The sequence below is a fragment of the Paramormyrops kingsleyae genome, chromosome 16 (genome assembly GCF_048594095.1).
Source record: "Paramormyrops kingsleyae isolate MSU_618 chromosome 16, PKINGS_0.4, whole genome shotgun sequence".
In the NCBI taxonomy this organism is placed as follows: domain Eukaryota; kingdom Metazoa; phylum Chordata; class Actinopteri; order Osteoglossiformes; family Mormyridae; genus Paramormyrops; species Paramormyrops kingsleyae.
The window spans coordinates 31,077,327-31,103,912 of record NC_132812.1 but is presented as its reverse complement, the minus strand read 5'-3'; the positions used below and the strand labels follow the sequence as shown (position 1 = coordinate 31,103,912).

The window sequence follows — 26,586 nt, the reverse complement described above, 5'->3', positions numbered from 1 at the left end:
TTGATAGGCATTTAAATAGCTAGTTAATGATATTTTTGATCTATTGTTTTTACACTAATACATGGTCCCATCTCACTGTAACAGTACTGTGTAATCTGTTGTGGTACGACCTTGTTTGGGTCGAATCTGTTGCCTCCCTCACACGGGATCTCCAAACACCACAGGTGGATGCGAGCACGGCCTGCAGGATGAACCCTTTGGCAGCTTTGGGCATGGACCAGAGCACCCTGATGAGGGACCTGGGCATCCATGGCGGCCTTGTGTACCCCGGACTCAAGGGGCGGGACGGGGCCGGCGTGCCCCTGGGTTACATCAGCGAAGGCCTTCCCGACCTGCACTACAAGCATGACGTTTCCCTGGAGAGCAGGAAGGCCACCAATGGCTACGTCGGCCTGTATAAGAGCGCCCCCCCGGGCCTTCAGAAGCCGCTGCTTGTGCCGGGAGGGGCGGGGGACGCACTTGGGCTTGACAAGCAGACGGACTTGGGCATGAATGGTGGCGCCGGTTACCTCCGCCTCCCGTGGATGAGCCCGTACCCGGACGCAGGGATGTACCCCTTCCTGGATTCCACTAAGTATGCCGCTTTCAGCATGTACAAAGCCTCTTTGATGTCCCAGCCTTCGCCCTACCTGCCTCAGCATTTGGCCTACCAGTCCCTGTGTGCTGGGGCGGGGGGTGGTGCGTCAGGCACCGATCGCATATTCTACGTGCCGCCGTATCCCCCCACCCCCATATCTTCTCCCCTGGCTCCTCCCATGAGGATCCCCCCGGCAACTGTCGCCGCGACTCCCCTCTCCCCACTGGTGCACTGTCAGGACAAAACCTTGCCGGGCCTCGGGCCGAGAGTCCACCACGAGCCGTCTGCTTTCGGACAGCAGCTCCAGCAGCCCCCGCCGCACCACGCGTCCCACGACGATCGGCTGCACGGTGGCAAGGCAGTCCCCGTCTCCGCAAGCAAAGGGTCCAGTGGTACCGGCACCATGGGTATCGCCGGTAGTGGTCTCTCCACGGACGCTACTGCAGCTCTGCTGATGCAGTCGCCCCGCTCAGCCCTTCGGCACGGCCAGCCCCCTGCACCCCCACCCCCTCTCATGGACAGCACTTTGGACTTCCAGAAGCCACTGCCCCGAGGCCCGCCTTCCTCCTCGTCCTCCTCACCATCCATGTCCCACTCCTTCTACATGAGCGGCTTGGCCCTGGAGCACTTTTCCCCAGCTCGGTCATCCAGCCACAAGTGCAAACCCAAGGAGGGCGGCTTGGAGCACAGGAGCAGCGGCGGAGAGAAAAAATCGAGCAAGACGCCTCCGAAAGCGGCGTCGGACAAGTGCGTTCAGCATACTCCCGGCAAGGACCCGGCAGATAAGCCCTTGGATTTGTCTGCTAAAATTGAATTTGGCACACCCCCTATTGGATTTAACCCTAAACTAGAGGCCTTAGCCAAGCTGGGTCACTCCCCGACAGCTCTGTATGGACTTCACCCAAGCAGAGAGCTTCTCAAAGAGACCGGCTCACCCCCCTCTTCTGCAGTTTGCACTTCCTCCAAACTCCCGGAGAGACCCGAAATAATCAGCACTTTGCATTCGTCCTGGGTGGTGCCTGGTCCGGGTCCCCCCCCCTCCTCGCTGCTCGTGGATTCCGGGCAGAACAAGGTCCCATCGGTAATTAAAAACAAGACCCTTGAACGTGTCATACCCCAACAGCGTAGCTCCTCCTGCCCCAGGATCGGGGAGTCCAACTGCAGCCCCCCCACCAATCCAGCCACTACCGTCGTGACCCCTGTGGGCCGGCCTGCCTCCGCGTCCCCCTCACCCAACTTGAATGGCGATTGGCCTAAGTCCAGTACCAGCCTTTCAGAAAAAACATCCATGGCTAATTGCGCAAGTAGCCAGGCCTCTGCGAAGCCGGCAAAGACTTCCAAGCGCCTCGAGTCCCAGGAAATTAACTACAAGCCACAGCATCCGCACCTGGAGAATGGCCACACACCCAACCACCATTACCTACCCCAGAATGAAGCTTTCCTGCCCCCAGGTTTACCGTATGGGAATAGATATTTACCATATCCAGTCCCCGAGAGCATTTCCCTTCCTCACATACCTTTGCCAGGAAAGGGTCCAGTTTACCCTCATCCTGCCTTGCTGGGAAGCAGCAGTCTGTACCCGGCCCGTTTGGCTCCAAAGCAGGGCCTCCCTTATGGGTTGCCACCGAGCCATGGGGAATTCTTGACCTACCATGACTCTCAGGATATGGTGCACCCCTTGATGTCTCCTCACCCGGCACTGGACGCCAAAGTCAATGAGAGGCTGGAGAGGAGGTTCCAGTCACAGGAGAAGCACCGGGCCAGCGAGGACGGCACTCACAGGAGCAGCCATGCCGTAGAGACTGCCGACACGGCTCGCAAGCCCGAGAAGGAAGCTGAGAAGTCTGTGGGCCAGGGTTCAAGGCCCCTGGCATCAGCAAAAGACCCGAGCCAAGATGGCACAGATGGCGGCTCTGAGAGGCACGGTGCCTATGGCGCCAAGAGAGGAGATCCCAGCAAGTCTATAAGCAATGGAGACCGAGGAAATGGCACAGGAAAGGAGCCAGAGCTGATGCAGCTCCTCCTGTCCAGCCAGGCGGCTTCTCGGAGGCCGCCGGAGCCAGACGGGCAGCCAGAGGTCGCTAGCAGGCACAGGCCTCAGGGCCAGGACTGTCTGCCGCTTGGCGCCTGCCAAAATCGAACGTCTCCCGAGGACAGTCGCAGCGAGGAGAGCCCCGCTGAGCAGAGTCCTCTCCCAGACTTACCAGAGCACCAGACGCTGCGCTGTGCCAGGACATCCGGCGACAGAACCTCAGAGGCGGGCAAGCGTGAGAGAACACGTCCGCAGGTCTATGACGAGCTGAACAGGGAAGCATCCGAAAACCCGGAGGCCCAAGATCAGGACGATGATGGTCATAACTCCTCCAAGACCAGGAGGTCAAGTCTGGCTAAAAGGATCGCCAACTCCTCCGGCTATGTGGGCGACCGGTTCAAGTGTGTCACCACGGAGCTGTATGCGGATTCCAGCAAGCTGAGCCGGGAGCAGCGAGCTCTGCAGGTGAGTGTCTGTCCTTTGTGGGGTTTCATACATGGGAATTGGGTGGTCTAGTCAGCATAAGGGGAGGAAAATGTTCTGTTCCTGTTTGTGAAACCTGAAGTTCTGATGCTAAGATGACGGGTATGTGCTTGTTAATCGATTACTAGTGACACGGAACATCAAACTCAAAGCTACTTGGAGAGACGATTGTGAATTTCCGTGGTTTAGCATTTCGGTCTTAACATGGAAAAAGCCCCTCCCCTATTGACGCGACACTCTTCACAAGAACCGTGTCAGTGAATCGGCTCATTCACTGCGAATCGACACGGCTGCCCCCCCTCCCCCCTTCACTTGCTGTTGCACAACACTGGTTAGCAGAGAGTGAGGATTAACCACATGCGTGATCTGCGTGTGAGTCGCTGGGTCTTGGGCTGGATCTCTTCTGCGGCCAGGAGAGTCCACATGGTTTGGGGGGGGGGGGGCGCGGCGATGTCAGCCCACAGCAAGTTTGTGGGAGCGGGATGGAGGCCAGGAAGTCCAGGGTGAGGGAGATTCTCCTGTGTTTGTCCCAGACTAAGCACTGTGGGGTTTGCTGCCTCGTCTGTGTGTCTGTGAATAGTTCTAACCCGGGTTGTTTGTGGGCATGTAATTTCCTCCACTGTGGTTTCCTCCGCGGAGAAGGTTAGGGCCATTACTGAGATGTGAGATTGAAAGAAAGAAAGAAAGAAAGAAGAAAAAAAAGAAAAAGTGTTCCCCTCTGGGTGACACACGTGTTGCGTAAACAGAGGCTTCATGTTTGCCGTGCTTTCATTCGAAAAAGCTGCAATGCAAAATGATTAAAGCCAAATTTCATGGGTTCTTAAATATCAACACATGCAATTCTTCTTTCCTATAATATCAGGACTCTGTAATGAGCTTTTGTTTTGTTCTTTGTTTTTTTTTTTTTAAATGAAGACCTACACGTGCCGAGATACAGTTAATGATGTGTAACCCTCTAATTCACGTTTCTGTTGTTGGAATCCAGTGCCAAATTGTTTAGTACCATTGCATTGAACCCATGTACATATGATATATGTACATTCTGTCCTGAAAGGGCTGTGACTATGTGCTTTGAATGTTAAAGATGTCATGTAATTAAAATGATTGAAAGATATATTGAGCACCCATTTTAATTACTTAGATGGAAGGCTTATCACAAGAGGACAGTAATTTAAGTCAACCTGCTGCTTACAGTGAGGTCAGTTCTTTATATTTTTATTACACATTCACATGTATGGAATATCATTTTTTGCAGCACTATTCCTAATGACTGAGTGTGATTCTGCTGTGTTCCAGTGTTTGATCTGTTAGCTGTGTGATAACCGAACTGTTAGCAGCGTTAGCTGCCGGCGTCAAACGAGCCTTAGACTTGGTATGGAGCAAACGGGGGGGGGGCCGCCTGGTCTCTCCCTCGTTCCCGCGAATTAGCGTCTCGAGCCGCAGTCCTGAAGCAAGCCGCAGAGGGGGAGGGGGAAGTGATGGCGACGTGACCGATGTCCTCATGGCTGTGTTTCTGCGTGTGTCTGTGTATGTGTGTGTGTGTGTGTGGGGGGGGGGGCTGCAGCGTGCGATGCTCCGCTTCTCTGAGCTGGAACTAAAAGAGAAGGAAGGTGGGGCGACAGCATCCCAGGAACTGGCGGGAGGCCGGAACAGCGAGGCAGCGTGGGAGGCCGGCAAGGAGGGTAAGGAGCTCGTGTTCCCCGGCACAGTATCCTGCACACCCTGCTTACAGCTTCAGGAGTAACCATCTCAAACAGGCTTTACTTAACGTGGCTTGGAGATCGTTTTAAAAGTGAATTTTTGTCCGATTCGCAGCGACTCGCCCAAATCCGGTTGCTGTACATTCAGGTTAAGTGTCTCAAGATTACAATGGCAAAGGACCTTATTAACATACAAGCTTTACCCACAATGCCCTGCATCACGGAGCAGCGGCCCAGTGGCCGTCGTCATGATGCGTAGCTGGGAGTGGGTTGGGTCGTGGTGAGTTCAGGGTGTTATGAAGGCCGGACAGATTTTAAATAAAATAATCCGTGGCTGGATTAGAGTCTTGGCATCCTGTCCCAGTGCGGCTCCGCGGGGCCCTGCTTTAGATCCCGCTGTCAGTACTGTATCGGCTCCTGCTCGTGACCTGCTCTTCCTTTCTGCTTTTCTGCGCATCGTTCCGGGTATCGCTCTCCATGCGGGGGTCGGAATTATCCCTCGTTGCTTTCGTTCACTCTGTCAGAGGCATCCGTCAAATGGGGGTGCTGAATTTGCCATCTTTCAGGTCCTGTTTAGCTTAATGTGTCCCTGTGCTTCTGGGTCGGGGCAAATGGTCTGTCTTCCAGTTGTTATTTCTTGAGTTTTTTTGAGGAGTTTCTGTCTGTTAGCAAACTTTGAGCCTCTGCTCACAGGGTAGGTAGGCAGGGCTCTGAGATGCCGACCAAAGGAGATCCCTCACTGGGTCACGCACTGACTGATCCTTGTGAACAGCAAAGCCACGCCGCTGCTATGGGGAGATGGCGTTGCCATAGTGATCCCCCGCGGTGGTTGCCATAGCACAAACACAGTGATAAATTATGGGATGCATGTGTCATGAGTCATATGATTGTTGTTCACAGATCAAGTGATTTAAGCCCGTGGCATTGGCGTCTGAGTGCCCGGGGAGGGGGGCGGACTCCATCTCAAGCCCAGGCCAGCTCCATGCACCCGCCGGTGCAAGCCCAGCTGCAGCATGCGCGAGCCGTGGGCCGTGCGGCAGGCGGGGTCTAGTGTAGTTTGGCTGCATTGCTACATTCTCGGCAAGCCTCTGTCGGGCCTTGATCTCTGCGGAGCCCTGGAAACTGGGAGGGCGGTGGGGGAGGGGAACTTTCCAAGAGCCTACTTGTGTTGGAAGGGGGCCGGAGCTGACGTTTTAAGGTTAAAGAACGGGGAGACGAAGGAGCTCTGCTCGGCGCCCCTGCCACTCTCCGTGTGCCGGAGGTCTGTGTTGTTTTCCTTCTGAGGCTAAATTTTCCACGCCACTTGCCGGCTGCAATACGGGGACCCCCGTTCAGACCCCCTTCACACTTAACCCTGTCTGTGTCCCTATTTAAATGCGGTTCTTCATTTCCCCCCCGCCTCCCCCCATGGCATGTGCTGTTCTGTTCTTTTGACTGGGTGCCTCCCCCCACCCCCCGTGCCGCTCTCCAGGTGTGGGGGCTGCCAGCGGGAACAACAGGCCGTCTGTTCTGCAGCGATGTGCAGGGCAGGGTCAAGGCCCGCCCCCGGCTGAGAGGGAGGCAGGCCGGGCCGTCGCCCCCCCGGAGGCACCGGAGAAGCCCCAGGGGGCTGTTGCCCCTGGCGGCAAGCGGCCCGTCTACCGGGATGAGGGCCAAGCCCAGCAGAGTGAGGAAGACGGACCCCCCCTTGGAGAAAAGAGACCCAGGCTAGTTTCCGGTAAGAGTCTGTGTGATTGTCACTCCCCCACCGTTCCTCCTGTCCCCTTCAGTGCTCCCACCTCGGAGGAGGAGATGCTGATTTCCCTCTTGGTGCATTTAGCTTTTGATGATATTTCTTTGTTTGTGTTCTACAAGCGACACATGGGCTGCTCGCTGTGTGGATTCACATACACAGCCACCTCAGCCCACCCGCTACCCCTGCATTTTATTTCCATTTTGTTAGCAACACGTGCCAGATCACTGTGTCGCACGACTCGTGCATGGGGGGGAAAACCATCAAATAAAATCATCCGATTGGGTGAGCCCCCCCACCCAATTCAGAGATTTTGAGAGGTGATGTTTTTCCTTGTTTACAATCCTGTTGCAAATGTTTTACAGTCATTTGAGTTTTATTTTATTTATCCCCACTCCAGTCCGCAGGGCGGAGGGAACCAAAAATGACAGATCACTTTGTCCCGCTGGAGCGTTTAGTTCTGAATTAATTTAACCCCAGCGGTGCCCCCCCCCCCCCCCCCCCCCTCCTCCAGGGGCTGGACTTTATCAGGCAGCTCCATATCAGGGAGACCCAGCCAAGGCAATTAGCCGCTTAGCGCTCATTTGGCTTACGGGCCGCCAACGAGGTTGCGGCACAATCTGAGGGTTGTGGTGAGAGGGGCGATGGGGGGCATTGGCAGCCGCACGGCGGGGTTAAACCGCGTGGAAACACCACCCCCTGCCTTTTTTCCGGGGGGGGAATAAGCCTCAGTGAGCTTAGGTTTTCTGGCATGTAGGATTTTGTTTTGGAAACGTGCTCTGTGATGTTTATTAGTCTGGCTGAGGTGGGTGTGCTGTTGGCAGCTACTGTTTGTGCTCCTGAATGTCATGCTTATGCTAACGGGGCATTGTGTGTGTGTGTGTGTGTGTGTGTGTGTGCGCGTGTGTGTGTGTGTGTGTGTGCGTGCTCACACGCATCATGTATATTATATGTTACATTGTGGGGACCAAATGTTCCCACAATGTGATTAAAACCTGTCATTTTTGTCGTCATAAACTATACTATAATCTGTGATCTGTGGCAGGGTAGAGGTTAAGGTCGTCATAGTTACGTATGGTTAAGGTTAGGGCAGGGTTAGGGGTTTAGGGTGTCATTGTTGGGATTAGGGTTTTTCCCATAGATATGAATGCAGAGTCCCCACAAAGATAGAGATAAATGATTGTCTGCCTGCCTGTCTGTCTGTCTGCCTGCCTGAAACTGGACAGGCTGCCAGACTGATACCTGTATTACCCGTTAACCCCCCCCCCCCCCATCTCAGTGTCTGCTCTGTCTCTTCATAATGGGAGGGGGGTACACAGCTCTCTGCAGCTGCTTCTAATGCTGGAGAGTGCTGAGCAGCTCCCATTCCAACGCCGCCAGTAATGCCCCCCCCCTCCGCAGTCCTCTGCGGGCCGTGCTCGTCAGCGGGGGCATCTCTAAGTTGTTTTCCAGGAGGGAGGGTGGTAGAGGTGGGTGGCTGGGCGCAGGAGTTGGCAGGGGGGGGGGGGGCGGTTTGTGGCGCACTCAGAGCGGAGAAATGGTCTTAACTGCTTTCCCCAGGGCTGTGGCAGGGCTGGTGTGGGGGGGGGGTGTTAATTAAGCGTTATCGGAGCGGGGAGGCGGTTTATGCCAGGCCGCGCTGAGCTGAGTGGCTCATCTCCAGCTTATTTGGGCGGCTTAGACAGCAGGGGGGGCCCAGCCTGATCCCCCCCACCCTCTACTGCGAGGAAGTGTAGCGCGCTTCCCAACGACACCGTGGATGGAAAACGCTGCAGCTGAGCGGGGCTTCTCCCTGCTCCGATGGGGGTGGGGGGTGCCTTGCTGCCTTATGGGTGTAGCGCCGCCCCAGTGTTCCCTCAGATGTACAAATATGGCTTTCTGTGTCCTGCCCCCCCCCCCCCCCCCGACCCAAGGGGTAATCAGTGTGCTGGGCAGGGGCTGTTAACTATGAACAAGGCTGGCCCTTCAGCCAGCTGTGTGTGTGTGTGTGTGTGTGTGTGTGTGTGTGTGTGTGTGTGTGTGTCTGTATGTACACATGCATGCATGCACGCACACACCCCTCCCCCAGTGTTTTTCCTTCCCCCATTCAAAGGCACATTTTCCCAGTCTCACGTCCCTGATAAATAATGTACACCACTTTTGGGGGGGGGGGGGGATGCTGTGCAGCCGCGCTCTTTCCGCGAGGAACTGCATGGGTAACAGGCACGTCTGTCAGCCGTGCGTGAGATGTTGGGGTAAACATGCGCCCCCCCCCCCCCCAACCACTCTCCCACTCATTTTGTGTGAAGGTTTGTTCAGTCATCTCAATAAAGTCCTTCCCTTCCCTGGGTGGTCTGCATGCTTTTTGTTATCATGCAAGGGGAATAATGTTTCATTTCCCAGCAAACACTTTCTTTTCCCCCCCCGATCTCCTTAGTGCCCCCTGATGCCCCACTGGGCCCGGTGCACGCGGACCCCCCCTCCCCAGACGGCGCCGCCAGGAGGCGGCAGAGGGCGACGGAGCCGCAGGGGGCGGGTGTGGATGGCGGAGGCGGGGAGGCGGGCCTGAGGCTGCGTCGCCATGGCGACCCCGAGAAGCCCAAGGGCAAGCGCCAATGCAAGACCAAGCACCTGAGCCTGCGAGAGAGGCGGAGGGCGGCACAGCCCGCGGGGGGGCACACCAGCCTGGAGCACAGCCCCGAGCACAAGGTGAGCCGCCGGCAGACTGCCTGCCTCGGGTCTCTAAAATGGTCAGCCGCCGGCAGACTGCCTGCCTCGGGTCTCTAAAAAGGTCAGCCGCCGGCAGACTGCCTGCCTCGGGTCTCTAAAAAGGTCAGCCGCCGGCAGACTGCCTGCCTCGGGTCTCTAAAATGGTCAGCCGCCGGCAGACTGCCTGCCTCGGGTCTCTAAAAAGGTCAGCCGCCGGCAGACTGCCTGCCTCGGGTCTCTAAAATGGTCAGCCGCCGGCAGACTGCCTGCCTCGGGTCTCTAAAATGGTCAGCCGCCGGCAGACTGCCTGCCTCGGGTCTCTAAAATGGTCAGCCGCTGGAGATTGCTGGCGAGGCTGGGTCCCGACACGAGGGCGGAAGCATGGCACTGACACCTCCCCCCCCCCCCCACCACCACCACAAGTCTCCCGGCGCCTTCAGACATCCCGATAAGACCCCCTTCCCCTCCCAGGCAGCTCATGGAAACAAAGCGAGCCCTTCACGCGTGCCGATGACGTCCCGTGGCACACGGGGGTCATTGCCGATCAGATCCCGCGGAGCGCTGAATTCGGAGCTTTGTCCTCGCTTCTCGGGAATTTGCGTGACCCTCTGTAGGCAGCCAGCAGGAAGCCAAGAGAGGACCCCACCCTCGCAGGCTGGAGCTGACAGCTGGCAGTGGCTGGTCAGGCAGCCATCACACACAGTTTCTCATTAATGTGTCCCGGCTCTTTGCAGAAGTGCTACAATAAAAAAAAAAAGGCTTTGTTGTTGTTTTGCCCCCCCCCGATAGAAAGGTGACATGCTGGCCCGGTCATGGCGCTCATCTGTCCTCGGGGACCTGTGTGCCCTCTGTAACACGGCACTGCACCTCTGGCGGGCCGCCCGGGCGTGGGGGGGAGGTTATATCTGTCCATGGTGCAGAGCTGCATGGCCGGTCACCGTGGGTAACAGACGTGCGAAAGGAAGGGATTGTAAACACGTCGCTTTCCCTGTGAAGGGACTGTGCTGGAAACCCCCGCTTTCGTGGCTCCGATTATTGCCCCCCTCCCCTTTCAGGAACAATGGGGATCCCTCACCACAGGCAGTGACCACCTTCGTTAGTTATGAAAACAGTTTTACAGGCACTCTTAAGGATATTGTGATTTTTCTTTTTAAATTTTTTTTTTCCACCCTCTGATGGGGAGAAAGTGGTTTAAAATGCTTTGCCAGGAATCGACTCCCGGGACACCAGGCGTGGAGATGAGACCTGGATGTCTTCCAGCAGACCGAACAGAAGCACCGAGGCTGGGGGGTGTTTATGGCTGCCCTATGGACGCTGCCCTGTTCCCCGGCCTTTTATAGCCAGGCTGATGCGGGTCGTGTTACCGTCTCGCTTGTTCCTCCGAATCCCCGTGATGCAGCAGCTTCCCCGGTCAGTCAGGGGTGTCCTCCGTCAGCAGCCGAGTCCTTGCTCTCGCTGTCTGCGCTATTTCCAGCTACATGTGGGCCCAGAGGGACCTGAGTGGAAGCGGCCGAATTCCCGGAGCCGGAGGAGCAGACTGCTTGTGTCATGACACTTTAAATTGACAGCTAACCCCCCCTCCCCCCCCAACCTCGACAGGTCAGCCTGAAGCGATCCACACGCAAGAGGTCGGCGTCGCTGTCCGACTGTGGCAGCGACCCCTCCCCCGTCAAGGCGCGCCCCGCCTCCCCCCGACCCGCTGTGGCCCAGAGCCCTCTTCAGCGGCCTTCCTTGCAGCCTTCCCCGCCGCTCGTCGGGAACCCCCCCGCGGACCCCCCCGCAAGCCGGCCCGTGCCGCCAGAGGTGCGGCGGCTGATTGTGAATAAGAACGCAGGCGAGACGCTGCTCCAGAGAGCTGCCCGCCTGGGATACGAGGTAAGCCGCTTCCCCGCCCCCCCACTCCCGACTCCCCGCTCTGTTCCAGCAGCAACGCCCCCCCCCCCCCTTTTGCGGTACAAGCACGGCTCCCTCACACCTCGTTAATTCTCCGCTAGACCGAGTGTGGCGTGTAAGCGTCCCCGACAGGCGCGGAGCGATCGTTTAGCACGCGCCCGCTTGCACGCTCTCTCTCTCTCTCTCTCGGCCGCTCACTCACGCTCGCATTCTCTCGCTCTCGGTCTCTTGCTCTCTCTTGCACTCTCTCGCTTTCTCCCTCCCTCATTCTCTTGCTCTCTCCCTCTCTCCCTTTCCCTCTTTCTCACTTGCTCTCCTGCTCTCACTCTCTCTCACACACGCGCTTGCTCTTTCGTTCGCTCTCTCTCTCCCTGTTGCTCGGTTGCTCCCGCCCCCCCCCCCCTCACTTGCCTGCTCAGAAGCAGTTCCCGGAATACATTGCTGCTGACCTTTGCCCCCTCCTCTGCCGCCGCGTTCTGCCCCCCCCCCCCCCCCCCCCGAGCGCCATTTCCTGCCTGATAGCGAGTCCAGGTTTATTTCTAGCAGCCCAGGGAATAAACAAATCTAGTCGCCTCTGAAAGATGGTAAAATAGCATTTTATTTGATTCTGCATTTTGGGTGGAAATAACGTGAATATTTCCCATGTTCCCTACAATAAATTAGTATGATTTTCACATAATCAGATTTTAACTTTTAAACCTGCAACACGTATAATGTGTTAAAAAATAGTACAAATTTAGATTTGATCCTAATAGCGGTATAATAAGGAGCTGTATTCCCAGCCCCCCCACCTTGCTACAGTCAGCCTTGCTTTGTCCTCCTCCTGTTTTGCTGTCTGCTGCCCTTCACTCCCTGCTCTAAATCTGACTCTCTATAAGAGGTTTTTCCTGACCCCTCCCTCCCTTACCCCTCCCTCCCTGTCCCACTAACGGATGCCAAACGTAATGGATACACACAGGCTGGCGACGGTGTCCTCGTCATACGGTCAGGTCACTCGAGTCAGTCTGGGGGGGAGGGTAGACAGTTTGCCTGTCTGTGGTTCTCTCTTCCTTTTGGTCTTCATTATTTTAATTTCCTTCCTGTACAGTATACCTTTGTCTGCCCTCTGCATCTGGTGTCGGTGGGTGAGACTTCAGGCTGTGTGCGTGTGTGTGTGTGTGTGTGTGTGTGTGTGTGTGTGTGTGTGTGTGTGAGACAGAGAGTCAGCACGACTCTTCCTTCCCTGTCTCATGCCGCGTTGCCGTCTCCTGTATTGTTGCCCGACCTGCTGATTATGTGCCTATTCCCCTGCCAAGAACCTGCCATGAGAGGCTATTAAATGTCATGCAAAGCCCCTCCTGGACTTGTGGGTACTGACTCTCAGGGACTCCGAAGCCCCTCCTGGACTTGTAGGTACTGACTCTCAGGGACTCTGAAGCCCCGCCTGGACCTGTGGGTATTGACTCTCAGGGACTCTGAAGCCCCTCCTGGACCTGTGGGTATTGACTCTCAGGGACTCTGAAGCCCCTCCTGGACCTGTGGGTACCGACTCTCAGGGACTCTGAAGCCCCGCCTGGACTTGTGGGTACCGACTCTCAGGGACTCTGAAGCCCCGCCTGGACCTGTGGGTACCGACTCTCAGGGACTCTGAAGCCCCGCCTGGACCTGTGGGTCCCGACACTCAGGGACTCTGAAGCCCCTCCTGGACCTGTGGGTACCGACTCTCAGGGACTCTGAAGCCCCTCCTGGACCTGTGGGTACCGACTCTCAGGGACTCTGAAGCCCCGCCTGGACCTGTGGGTACCGACTCTCAGGGACTCTGAAGCCCCTCCTGGACCTGTGGGTACCGACTCTCAGGGACTCTGAAGCCCCTCCTGGACCTGTGGGTACCGACTCTCAGGGACTCTGAAGCCCCTCCTGGACCTGTGGGTACCGACTCTCAGGGACTCTGAAGCCCCTCCTGGACCTGTGGGTACCGACTCTCAGGGACTCTGAAGCCCCACCTGGACCTGTGGGTACCGACTCTCAGGGACTCTGAAGCCCCTCCTGGACCTGTGGGTACCGACTCTCAGGGACTCTGAAGCCCCTCCTGGACCTGTGGGTACCGACTCTCAGGGACTCTGAAGCCCCTCCTGGACCTGTGGGTACCGACTCTCAGGGACTCTGAAGCCCCTCCTGGACCTGTGGGTACCGACTCTCAGGGACTCTGAAGCCCCTCCTGGACCTGTGGGTACCGACTCTCAGGGACTCTGAAGCCCCACCTGGACCTGTGGGTACCGACTCTCAGGGACTCTGAAGCCCCTCCTGGACCTGTGGGTACCGACTCTCAGGGACTCTGAAGCCCCTCCTGGACCTGTGGGTACCGACTCTCAGGGACTCTGAAGCCCCTCCTGGACCTGTGGGTACCGACTCTCAGGGACTCTGAAGCCCCACCTGGACCTGTGGGTACCGACTCTCAGGGACTCTGAAGCCCCTCCTGGACCTGTGGGTACCGACTCTCAGGGACTCTGAAGCCCCTCCTGGACCTGTGGGTACCGACTCTCAGGGACTCTGAAGCCCCACCTGGACCTGTGGGTACCGACTCTCAGGGACTCTGAAGCCCCTCCTGGACCTGTGGGTACCGACTCTCAGGGACTCTGAAGCCCCTCCTGGACCTGTGGGTACCGACTCTCAGGGACTCTGAAGCCCCTCCTGGACCTGTGGGTACCGACTCTGAGTGTTACAGTGATTATGGGTTCTCTGAGTTCTCTAAGGAGTCATTAGTGAGGGGGGGGCTCATCACAGGACCGCAGGCAGCAGAATCACCCTGCACCTGCCAATGTCGTGTCTGTTCTCAGTCAGCCCCCGCCCTGTATGGAATATCGGCAGCATTTTCTTGTGCGGTGGTCAGTGCCTTTTTTGTGCAGTTTCTTGGGAGGAGGGATATAGACGGGAAATGGCCCTCTAACTGCCTGCATGTGATAAGCTGTCAGCAGCTCCCAGGGGCCCCACACCAACTGAAACACAGCAGGGCCCGCAAGGGTGGCCTCCTAGCCCCCCCCCCCCACCTCCCTGACAAATCTGGGCCGGTGGGGGAGGCCCTCCAGAGCGCTACATGGAATCTGGATGCATTATGTTACGCTTGATTTGGATGGAGGTAATATAAGGTATAAAAAATTGTGGGGGGGGGGGGGCAATGAAAAAGAGGGGTTTGGCTTCCTTTATTTGCATATCTATTTATAGAAGATGTGTGTGCGTGCGGCACCCCCCCCCATCCTGCTCGCACGGCTGAGTGTGCGGCACCCCCTCCCATCTTGCTCGCACGGCTGAGTGTGCGGCACCCCCCCCCCCCCCCCCCCATCCTGCTCGCACGGCTGAGTGTGCGGCACCCCCCCCATCCTGCTCGCACGGCTGAGTGTGCGGCACCCCCTCCCATCTTGCTCGCACGGCTGAGTGTGGCACCCCCTCCCATCTTGCTCGCACGGCTGAGTGTGCGGCACCCCCTCCCATCTTGCTCGCACGGCTGAGTGTGCGGCACCCCCTCCCATCTTGCTCGCATGGCATGAGTGTGCGGCACCCCCTCCCATCTCCCCCCCAGGCTGAGTGTGCGGCATCCCCTCCCATCCTGCTCGCACGGCTGAGTGTGCGGCATCCCCTCCCATCTTGCTCGCACGGCTGAGTGTGCGGCACCCCCCCCCCCCCATCCTGCTCGCACGGCTGAGTGTGCGGCACCCCCCCCCCCCCCCCATCCTGCTCGCACGGCTGAGTGTGCGGCACCCCCTCCCATCTTGCTCGCACGGCTGAGTGTGCGGCACCCCCTCCCATCTTGCTCGCACGGCTGAGTGTGCGGCACCCCCTCCCATCTTGCTCGCACGGCTGAGTGTGCGGCACCCCCTCCCATCCTGCTCGCACGGCTGAGTGTGCGGCACCCCCTCCCATCCTGCTCGCACGGCTGAGTGTGCGGCATCCCCGTTTCCAGATCCGTGCCTCTGATCGCCTCGTCAGACGCTTAAATCTGTCCTTTTCATTACTGAGGCTTCTGGTGCCTCCAAATTTAACTTGATTTAATTCACTGAGAAAAAATACAGAAAGCCTCTTTGCATATGCAAATGTGACAGGGCGCCCCAATGCGCTGCCTTCTCCCTGTTCCAGGGGGGTTTGTACCTTTAGCCACCCCCCTCCCCCAGCGTGCGTGTGACACCCTGCCCGCGGCCCGGCCAGGTTCTGGCCTCCGCTCCCTGCCCTGGCTGCTTGGATCCTGTCCCAAATGGCCCGTTTGCTGGATTTAGCCCTTTGCCTCCGACTCGGGCCACGGAAGCAGCGCCTGTGCACATTAAAAGCGTGTCACGGCGCTCCAGGGTGCCATCTAACACGGAGATCCCGTCTGCTCCCGCGGCATGCACACTGGGTGGGGACAGCTGCGTTAAACTGGGGGGCGCGAGGGAGGGAGAGCAAGTGTGAGAGGGGGAGGCGGGGTGGGTGCCACACACACACACACACACACACACACACAGATAGCAGTTGATAGTGAGGCTTCTGGTTTCATCAGGCCTCTGGTTCCACTGCGTCCTGTCAAACTGCTTAGAGTGCCCCCCCCCACCCCAATCCACCATTACCGGGAGTCATGCCGGCCTCCCGTCAGGTGCACCCCTGCCCCCCGCCCGCTCCTGTCTCCGGGAGCCGTCAGGGAACATTCCTGCCGGACTGTAATGATAGCCCCCCCACCCCCCTGGATGGTGTGGCTCGCTCTCTCTCTCGCTTGCCCGCCCTCCCGCTCGCTGACTGATTGTGCGTTTGCGGCGTTCGCTCTTAATTAAAAGCCCCACTTAGTGAGCCTCAGCCTTTTCTCCTGCACTCTTTAGCGAGCTGTTCCAATCAGCTATGTCCCTCCCCCCCCCCCCACCCCTGCGTGCGGTGGGGCTCCGCGACTCTCCCCCAAGAGCATTGCAATCTGAATCTCGCTCAGAATTAGCACGTAGCCCCTGGCCACACCTTGGCTCGTCTTTCTGGGTTGGTCTGCACGGGGTGGGCACTGTTGAAGTCGGGCGGTGGGGGGTGGGTTTTTTTGCTATGCCTTCTGTCAGACTGGTGGGGGGGCTAGGGGGTCCTTTACTGTCGACTGAGCTGTGGTTTTTACGGGCTGACCTATGCGGTTTAACGTCCGGTTTAACGTGCGCCATCTCGTGTGCAGATGACTGTAATCGATCCGCTGTGCTAAGAATCTTTTATTTATAGCGATTGGCGTGCGTCTGTGAAGCACGAGTAGGACAGCTGGCAGCATGTCAGAGCGGGAGGCCTGAGACAGTCCTGAGCGCCGCTGTTAAAAACAAACACCAGCGAGTAATGAGATTAGCCCGCAGCCGGCGCTGTAAGGGGTTAACTGGGTGCTCGTCTCGCTGCCTGAGCGCGGTAACCTACCGATTCCTCCCTGTTTGGTCGCACCGATCTCCCGGCGAGAGACCCCCCCCTCCCTGCCCGGCTCTTAAAGACCTTTATTGGTTTGTTTAATGTGCCGCTTAATGTTGCCGGTCGCCTGTGTGGCCCTTTCCAGGCCGGCGCTCTCCGACCCCGGAAGCAGGAGCCGCCGTCACACATCGCTACTGGGAATCCGGAAGGCGTGCACTGGCGAAGAATGCGGTCATATTTTCTTTTTATTCTAAGACCACTTCCCGGGGGTAAATGTGAAGTGTTTATTAAAGACGGCAGCGAGTGTCGCCGTATCGCCTGTGGGTGGGGCCCCTCCCTGGGGCCCCTCCCTCCCCCGCGCCGTTTCCCGGATACCAGGCGGGGGAGGTGGCGTGACGGGCAGTGCCAGCATGCGCTGGGCCTGTGGCATGAATGGGTGCTCTCAGCGGAGGGCTTAAAGGCCAGGCCCAGTCAAAGGGGGGGGTGGCCGTGATGGTGGCCGCATTCCCTCCCCTGACATCGCCAGCTAGAAGCTTAACTGCCACAGGAAAAAGAGCAAAGGCTGCGCAGGCTTGTTATTCTGAACCTCCCTTCAGCGGTTAAACTGCGGAACGTTTTCATTTGATTTATTTGTTTTTTGTTTTATTTATTCAGATGAAGCAGCATGCAGTTGAAAAGGCAGCGACAGCCAGTCCACGGGGCAGTTCTGCTGACCCTGGGATTCGAACCTACAGCCTTACCAATGAGGGGCACAGGGTTCTAACCCTCACTATTCAGGGCTCTGCTTTAACCTGATTGGCCCAGGCTGGCGCGGCCCTGTCCGTTTACTGAGATCGGTGTCCTCAGGGCAGAGATGCAGGACACGTGTCTGTCAGATGCCCCAAGGGAAGGGGACGTGTAGAGATGTACGGGTCGGTCGCGGAGTGCTAAATCCGCGTTCATTACCTTGTCGCCGTCCTCTGGCTGCGTGCTCGTCACTAAAGATGGGGGTGGAGGGGGTGAATCTCCGTGACATTTAGCTCCCTGTTTTATCTTACTGTTCGCGTGATTGACTGGATTTAACCGGAGCAGAAATGAACAGATAATCACCTTTGCTCTTGTTTTATTCCTCCTCCGAACATCTGCCGGCCCGCAGAGGCTCTGTGCCGTCGATGGCGGCTCCGGAATCTGAGTCATCGCCCGCCGTGAACCTGCCATTAATCATAGCGCGTTTAATTCCGGTTCTGTCCAGATACGGCGCTGAAACGGATCGGCGTCTCAGCGCAGCAGTGCAGCCCCCTCGTCGGGCAGCTGCAGAGGCCCTCTGACACTTTAGATGCACCTCAGGTTGAGAATGTGTTCATTCTCCGGAGAGCTGGAAACCACTTGTGCACGAGGGGGGGGGGCACCCAAAAGGCGAGATCCATATGCTTCACTACTTGTTTATCCCTTGCTTTTCACCCTGGGGAGGAGCGATTACTACCAGCTACTTCCCATCATTGAAAATAAATCATTCTTTCTCCACCCAAAGAGATGGTGGTGGGGCTGCCTTTTGGGGGGGGGGAGGGCTTGAAAACTAGCAGTTCCTTGAGAGCAGATTTGTTAACCAGATGTCCAAAATATTCATTTGACCATTGTGGACAGATTGGATGAGCTATTCTCAGCCTTCGCCATTTTGCAAAGAGGGAAGTGGAAATTATAAAAGACCTGGCTGGAATTGCTGAAATTTGCATAGAAATAGGAATTTGAAAGAGATTGAAGTTTAAATGAGCTTTTTTTTTTTTCTCCCGGGGTCTATTAAACATAGTTCCATTGCTCTTTTCTGTCAACAAAGTAATAAATAAATAAATAGATTAAATAAATAAATAAGGAGAGGCCTCTATGGCTGCGACCTGGACATTAAGCCAATTATCAGGGTCGTCCTTCTTTCTGATTTTTGACTGAATACCGGGCAAAATAACGCAGGATACGTCCAGGGTGACTTATGAACAGAGGAGCCGCTGTGGCGACCTTGTCGCGTGTGGTATCACCGTGGTATCACCGTGGTATCACCGTGGTATCACCGTGGTATCACCGTGGTATCACCGTGGTATCACCGTGGGAACAGGCAAATAAATAAATCCCCTGTCCACTTGTGTGGTGACGGCAGCGGAATGTGCACCTTGTTGTTTGTTTGTTTTTGTGTTTCTCGCCCCTTTGGTCTGACGAGGACAAAGCAAAGCTGGAGCAGCATCCTGCCCCTCTGCCGCATCGGAGCCCCCCCCCCTTCTCCGCTGCGCTGGTATTTACACTGCTTTGCTTCCTCTGTCTCCGTGCCTGCAGGAAGTGGTGCTCTATTGCCTGGAGAATAAAGTCTGTGACGTGAATCACCGTGACAACGCCGGCTACTGTGCGCTGCATGAGGCCTGTGCTCACGGCTGGCTGTCCATCGCACAGCACCTGCTGGAGTACGGAGCCGACATCAACTGCAATGCCCAGGATGGCACCAGGTACTGGCCGTCCCTGTCCAGTCCCCTGTCTCCCAGCAACACACACAGAATTCCCAGTATTTGCAATAGATGCTGTTCTGTTCAGTTCTCTCCTTAGAGCAAAACACCACCACTGCGTATGAAAGATGTTAAGTTTCAGCGTGATTTATATAAGGCTGTTGTCATTTGCGAAAAAAAACAAAACTTTGGCTTAACCAGTGAAGTCGTCATAATTTAAAATTCCAGTAAAAGCCTAGATTTTATAACTGCCCAGATAAATGAGCGAGTCGCTGTTTGACGGCCTACGGGTCGTTCCGGAATCACGGCACTACACGTGGAAGTTGAACATGGATTCAGCTGCAGCTTTAGCACCTCATAAAGGGACTTTTTCTTCTACGATGGCTCACGAGGTTCCTCGTTTGAGGTTCTCCGGTGTTTCAGGAGGATGCCGGCATCACCCCTGTCTTGATACAGGGACAGTGAAATCCGATTGGTCCCCAGAGTACCCCCTTCACTGTCACTCACGAATTCAAAACATATTGGCTAATGATAAAGTTGACCCCTCTCTATGGATTTTGGCCCTTCTTATGCCCTCTGTAAAGTCCTAGAATCGCCCCTGACTTTACGCTCCCCTGAAGTTTACGGGGGGAGTGTGCCCGCTTCTCTAACCGGTGTTTTTATCCCTCTCTGTGCCCCCCTCCGACCGATGGCAGACCTCTGCACGATGCGGTTGAGAATGACCACCTGGACGTGGTGAGGCTGCTCCTGTCCTACGGGGCGGACCCCACGCTGGCTACCTACTCGGGCCGTGGGCTCCTCAAGATGACGCACAGCGAGATGATGGAGTGCTTCCTGCTAGGTGAGCAGCCGCCGCTGCCTCGGGCTGTAGCCGCCCTGTTACTTAGCAACCGGCTGCGTATTTACTTTAAGTGCGAGGTCTCCTGTCGGGGAAATTGCGAGCTTCTTAGAACAGATTTAGGACTCGCCGAAGCTGCCGGGCTGCCTTCCTCTTCCTGGGAGCGGCCTTGCTTTCCCGCTCCCCCACCCCCCCTCTTTTTTTAATAACCGATTTGCCGTAGCGCAGTGTGGTTTGAGCCAGTCCCGGTTCCGCTGTGGCGAGACCATGTAAAAGGGACTCCGGGAGCGCGCCAGCTGTTGGAATCGGGTCTCGGAGGACGGAACGCCGGTAACATATGCCGCCATTGCGAGGCCGCGCCGGGCCGCAGAGCAGATGGGCGAGAAGCTGTCTTTCGGAGGGGAGGTGTGCAAAGTCTGCAGTGTGCCGTGACCAGCTCCCGGTGCGGCCCCCCCGACCCCAACCGCCCGGGTGTTGGGGTGATATTAATCAGTCCGGCTGCCACAGGGGCCACACACAAGCAGGGTGTACTGTTCCCGTTGCAGATCCTGGATTCACATCACTGGGGGCACCGTCCCCCCCCCCCCCATCAAATAGGGCCCAATTAACGGTGAGACAGAGACAGACGGGGGTGTCTGCCAGTGTGTCCACATCCGTCCTCACTTTGAAGTGCAGGGATTCCACCTAGCAGCAGCATTTGCTTGGTTACACTCCTTGAGGGTGTGCTGTTATTTGGGGGGGGGGGGTATTGCTAACAAACTCACAAGGGGAAAACGTCCTGAGAATTGACATGGTCAGTATCAGCCTTTGCTGGTGTTTCCTTGACAAAATAGTGCCGATTATCCCGGTCAGGGTGAAATGTTCATTTCCCCCCCCAAGCACCCGGGGCCCCCAGCGCAGGGTTAAAGTTCCTAGGCTTGCAGAATCGGCCATCCGGAGGCGCGGTGCTAATCCGGAACCGCCGTAAATGAGATTCGGCAGGAGCCACGTTCATAATCTCGCCCCGATGGGATGAAAGTGCCGGCTTGAGTGTGAACTTCTCACATCATTACTCACCGAGAGCGGCTTTGCCGCCCTGCCCTGCTCTGCTCTCTGCCGCCCTGCTCTCTCTGCCGCCCTGCCCTGCTCTGCTCTCTGCCGCCCTGCTCTCTCTGCCGCCCTGCCCTGCTCTCTCTGCCGCCTTTCCTGTACGCGGTCACCCTCATTAGGGGCCTCCCCCTTCTCGAAGCTTTCGGATGTACTGGCTTTCGATTTCACTCGCCGAGGGGCCGCTCACGGTTCACCCTCTTACCAGCAGTGGTGAGCAATCGGCTGAGACTTTCCCGTAATAGACGATGAAACCGCACGCCTCTCTGCTCCGGGTCTCAGTGTTACACTGAGGTATCGGGGGGGGGGGGGGGCCTCTAGTCACATGGGCTGGCTGCCCCCACTTGTCCTGGGAAGGGTGGTGTGATTAGCGGAGGAGTGGCAGGCATGCTAATTACCGCCTCCCACTTACCCACTGCACGCTACCCCCACCCCCCACGAGGACAGCCACCATCACAGTAAGCATAGCCTCCCTTTGCTGCCGTCTCTCACCGGATCTGCTTGCGTTTGGTTGCCTTCTCACATCCTTCCTCTTCTGAGCAAAGAAATAATCAGGATATCTTGTACGAATCTGCTGTATGTGGGGTAGGGGTGTAAGTTTGAAGTTATAAATGTGTCATTTTTAGCCTCCTTAAGGTTACTTTCTAAACTGGGTCCGGTATAGTAGCTTCCTGTCACCGTGACCCCCTCACACCGCGCGAGCGTGAAGCACCTCCCCCCCGCACAGCTGTGGAGAGTCGAGCTGGAAGCGTCGGTCGCTGAAAGGCAGACGTTTAGCTTGGCTGAGGCGGCCCCATTCTGGCAGAGCGGTCTCCGTGGTTTCAGTAGCGGTTTCCTATTGGCTGGTGCACGGCAGCCTTGATAGATGTGAGGCAAGTTCTCCGGAGCCCGGTGCAGTCACATGCTGGGCCATTTCATCCCGCCGCCCCCCCCCCTCCCCCCCGGCTCCTGTCTGCTTGATTCATCCCCTCCAAGGGTATCGTCAAGGCGCGCGGCGGAAAGAGCGTGGTAAATCAGCGCTGCGACCCGGCACGCTGTCTGCCTCGTTGATTTACGCCGCCCCCTCCCCCCCGCGCCCCTCCCGTCGGCCCGTTCCTGCGCGCTGGGAGATTTCTAATCAAGCACAGCACAGCCCATCTCGTCTATCCGCGCCAGGGTCGGGCCGTGCCCGTTAAATACTGCTCCCGTTGGACCCGGGGGGGGGAAGCGACCCCTGCCGTCGCAGACACCTGGTCCCATTTTACCGGTCGGGGTCGAGCCACGGCCCCTCTGGCCCCTATGGAACCTCCTCAGCGGGGTTAGCGGCGCTTGCTGTCCTCCTATTTATCAGCGATCGTTAGCAGTTTGTCCTCTAGCGTATGATTTAAGAGCTCCTTGTCTGCCGGTGATAAGCGGCTGCTTGTGTTTCCTGTACGTCTCTCTGTGCGTGGCTGCGGTCGTCTGACAGACTGTCCCCCCCCCCCCCTCCCCCCGACTCTCAGATTACTTTGCCGATCTGCAAGGCCGTGACGATGACGACCCCCGGCTCCGCTGGGAGCTCTACGGCAGTGTGCTGTGCGGTGAGTTCTGTCATATTGCCACATACGACCCGCATGACATCGCTGGGGCAGGACAGCCGATCATCTGCAGGGACAAAGGACACTCGGAGTTAACCTTCCGCAATTCCATTGCTTTCATATTATGTTAGAAGCCCGAATGTGACAACACAGTTTAAACTTTGATGATGAAATAATGGACAGTGGAGCTCATGTAAGCGTGAGCAGGGGTCACTGCAAAGACGTGGGTTCGAGATGCATTTCCGGCTAGTGGTTGGACAGAGCCCCCCCCCCCCCATAATAACCGGGGGAAGTTGAGGTGGTTGAGATAAAAATCCATAAATTGACTCTGCTGAAGCGCTTATTGCCTGGCAGGCCAGCTGTAGGAGGAAAACAGACATGCCCCCCCCTAACCAGATCTCCTCTTCCTCCTCCTGAGGAAGAGACAGTAATTCTATCCACGTCGTCTTTTTTTTTCTTTTTCTTTTTCTTACATTCCCAGTTTAATCACTGGGATAATTGCATTCAAACTCCCAGCAGCTATTTACTGCCTGCCAGAATCGTTCTTCACGCATTCCCAGCTCTCCCCGGAACGCTGTCTACGCAGCGTGGCGAGATTTAAAACGAGCGGATATCTGGCAAGCGACAGGAGCTCAGACCTCGCCGGTGAATCGGGGCTCTTAAGCCAGGAGGGGGGGCGTTAGAGAAAAGGGTAGCAGTGGCGTGGTGCTGTTTATGTAACCCCACCCCCAAAATCGCCCACAGATGGAGACACGAGGCCCCATCATCTGACAGGAACAGAAATCCCCCCCCCCACGAGACTTCCTCAGTTTGCCGTCTGGCTGGTGTGTGTGTGTGTGTGTGTGTGCGTGTGTGCGTGTATGCGCTTGTGTGTGTGTGTGCGCTTGTGTGTCTCTGTGTGTGTGTGCGCGCGTGTATGTGCACACGCCAGTACCAAGGGGGGCTTTCTGAACACTCCCCGCCCCTCGCTGTTTACAGAGCCTGCTGAGGACTGGGCTGCCTTCGACATCCTGGCCAACCCGCCCGGGCCTGGCGAAGATGAGGAGGAGGAGGAGGGTGAGCAGAGGGGCGTGTTCGAGTTCGAGTTCTCCGACCGGCCGCTCCTGCCCTGCTACAACATCCAGGTGTCCCTGTCCCAGGGGTGAGTCCCTCTGACTCTGCAGTAATACAGCTGTCAGCCCCCCCAGGTGGCCGCAGGAGCGACTCCCCCTGTGTTGCTTTCAGACTCTGCTTTGAGGCCCCTGACCACCCACCTCCCGATTTCACCCCCCCTTCCCCCCGGGGGCCGCACACCCGCCTGTACATGGCAGAGCGCGGCACCGGAAAGGCAAACAAAAGCCGTGAGATCTAATTGCCTCCCACATGGTACTGCTGCGCACCGTCCCCCCCCCAACCCCTGCCGGCAGCCACTTGATCCTGATGCAGTATTAATGGCTCTCCTGTGCTGCCCCCCCACCACCACCACCTATCCCTCCTCTCATTGTGCCCCCCCACCCACCCAGCTGCCGAAAGGCCTGGTTTCAGTGGCATCGATTTTGCGGTGTCTGTTTCCCCTCTGTCCAGCCACACTTCTCTGTGTGCGTGTGTGTGCGCGCGCACGTGTACATGTGCGCATCAAGAAGGCTTTACTTGACCTGCATGACTGAATGATGCGTGTGTGTGACGGGGCCCCCACTGAAACTTTAGAAGCCGTAGACAGTGTGAAACGTGTGAAATGGCAGAGGACGGCGTCTCATTGTCGCCGCCTTCCTGACTGGCCCCGCCCCCTTGTCCTGCCCCGCCCCCTTGTCCTGCCCTGCCCAGGCCCCGCAACTGGCTGCTGCTCTCGGACGTGCTGAAGAGGCTGAAGATGTCGGCCCGGACGTTCCGCGCCGCCTTCGCGCACATCGAGGTGGCCACCATCGCAGAGGCCGAATTCTACAAGCAGGCCTCGCTTAGCCAGCTCTTCTCCTGCCCCCAGGAGCTCGAGGGCTTCCTGCCGGACAGCAAGGAGCTGCTGGACCTGGTGGAGATTAGCGGAGAGCTGGTCACACTCCTGGGCTCCTCCATAGAGTGCCTGGATGACCACTGGGATTCCGGCGCTATTGCAGACTCATGACATTGTTGTGGCATCTCTTGTATATTGTGTAGATACCGGAGAATGTTCCGGACTGGACTACAGAGTCAACGGCCCAGCAACAAAGGGAGACGTGTCCAATTCTTTGGAAAAAGACTAATTTATCTCTTATTTTTATAAATATAAATGTGTAAAATATTCCTTTGATTTTTTTATTATTATTATTTTATATATGCAGGCCATTTTTCCCCTGTGGGAGAATGTTTACTTTTAGCTTGTATCCAGAGTTGGGAGGCAGTGCAGATTACCGTCATGCTCGTAGGACTGCAGCCAGGCTTCTCTGTTTTAATTACGCAGTGCACTTCGTTACCGGTTTACAGACTTGCCTGTCCTGGTCAGGTAAATTAATATTGTTTTGCAAACCTAATGTTATTTTTGAAATATTTTCAATGAGGGCATCTTCGCGGGGAAGATGGTGACCGTCTAAGATGTGTTCCTCAGAGTTTGATGTTCAGGAGCGGATTTGTACCTGTGTTTGAACTCCCCCCCCCCCCCCCCCCACACACACACTTTTTTTGTCCCTTATTTAAGATGAGAAAAATTAAGATATTTTCATGTTTTTGTTTTTTTTTTTTTTTTGTAAAATATTAAAGAACTTTTAAAATACTAAAATGAGCTGTTTCTCAGAAAACATGCTTTAACTTGTAAATAATGGGATGATAATTGCTGTAACTGTTTCTCATTGGTGTGTTTATCATTTTGGGGACATGTTTAAACTTTGTAATTAATAAATGCCCCATTTGTATTTATATTTTACAAAAAATTTTCTCTAAATGGCAATAAAATGATAAAACGCCTTCAGCGGCCACCATTTCTTTAATGCGAGATCTTGGGGGAGGGGACGCAAGACAGAACCGTTTTTAAGCGTCGGGGTAGGGGGGGGGTGCCTGCCACCCGCGCATAGGTCAGATATCGGGTACTACATTCACAACAGCAATGCAGCTTATCGATTTAACGCACATATGTTTAAATGGGTTTGACAAGTTACCCCAAGGGCAAAAAGAGCGATGGCGTAATTATGTTCAGGCACTGGGAATAATTTGTCACCGTGCCGGATTTTTCCCCCCGATTTGGTTTTGAGGAATGCTAACCAGGCTGTCATTTCGACAGTTTTATGACAAAGGCCGGCGATGACCGGCGATGGCTACGTGACCGCCGCTCCCACATCGTAACGACTTCAGCTTTTAAAGCTTCGGGTCCAAAACATTCAAGGATGATCTTGTATTAATAGAAATATAGAAGAAAAGACATAAAAGAGGGCACTGAATATATAACTACAAAAATCATAAATAATGTGCCATTACACTTAGTACTGGTCTGCATATGATAGAATAAAACAAGTCTGACCTTCATGACGTTGACATAAGGCTATAGAGGGACTTCTGAAATTAATCATACCAAAATGCATTGGTCTACTCCGGTAAACAGCATTCAGCTGTACGATATTCCTGGAAGGTTTAACGCTGTCTGTCTTCCCAGCGCGGCGTCACTTCGACGGGCTGCCTTAAGCGGGTCGTGATGGCGAGCTGGCAGACGTGATTAAATAACTAGATGCTTTTTGCACCTCTCCTGAACACTTAACCATTCGTGCACCATTCCGATCACGTTCCTACACACATTGAAACTCGCATCCGACACCCGGCCTCCTCAACACAGCCCCGGTACTGAAATTTGTAATATTAGCGTCACTCCGGCGCTACGTAATAATGGCGAGCTGGAGACAGGACGGCGCTGGGTGGAATAAAATGACCTTTATTTAGAGACCGGGGTCTTTAAAATACGAGAAACAGTAAGACAGCATTAACCCTAAGAAAGACATCTAGCTAAATGTCCTATGAGAGACGTTTGGTTTTAATCACATGTTGCAATAACATGCATGCATGCCACAGAGAGAGACTGAGTCAAGGGATGAACGTTACTGTTACCCAAATGTACTTAAACCAGTTGAAGCCCTTGCTAAAGTGACCGATCCTGTAATCTTGTGTGACCTTATATATTGTATTTCCTATATAATTGTCGGTAATGTCCTCAGCAAGGCAGATCGCCCGGTCGAAAG

General features: G+C 55.9%; 1 protein-coding gene across 6 annotated transcripts in view; it reads left to right on the top strand.

Annotated features, from left to right (window-relative positions):
* The window catches only part of LOC111850259 (BCL-6 corepressor-like), a 37,688-nt gene extending 12,662 nt beyond the window's left edge, over positions 1 to 25,026 (top strand). For 4 of the 6 annotated variants that reach the window (XM_023823954.2, XM_023823956.2, XM_072700208.1 and 1 more), the window contains 11 exons: positions 165 to 3,074; positions 4,234 to 4,290; positions 4,657 to 4,774; positions 6,264 to 6,509; positions 8,941 to 9,212; positions 10,812 to 11,087; positions 18,771 to 18,937; positions 19,630 to 19,775; positions 22,340 to 22,417; positions 23,393 to 23,555; positions 24,218 to 25,026. In XM_023823954.2, the coding sequence (XP_023679722.1) occupies positions 165 to 3,074; positions 4,234 to 4,290; positions 4,657 to 4,774; positions 6,264 to 6,509; positions 8,941 to 9,212; positions 10,812 to 11,087; positions 18,771 to 18,937; positions 19,630 to 19,775; positions 22,340 to 22,417; positions 23,393 to 23,555; positions 24,218 to 24,512 (4,728 nt within the window). In that variant the 3' untranslated portion in view covers positions 24,513 to 25,026. The remainder of the gene's footprint in view (positions 1 to 164; positions 3,075 to 4,233; positions 4,291 to 4,656; positions 4,775 to 6,263; positions 6,510 to 8,940; positions 9,213 to 10,811; positions 11,088 to 18,770; positions 18,938 to 19,629; positions 19,776 to 22,339; positions 22,418 to 23,392; positions 23,556 to 24,217) is intronic. The other 2 variants (XM_023823958.2, XM_072700209.1) reach the window with 2 other exon arrangements.
* Positions 25,027 to 26,586: the final 1,560 nt, after the last annotated feature.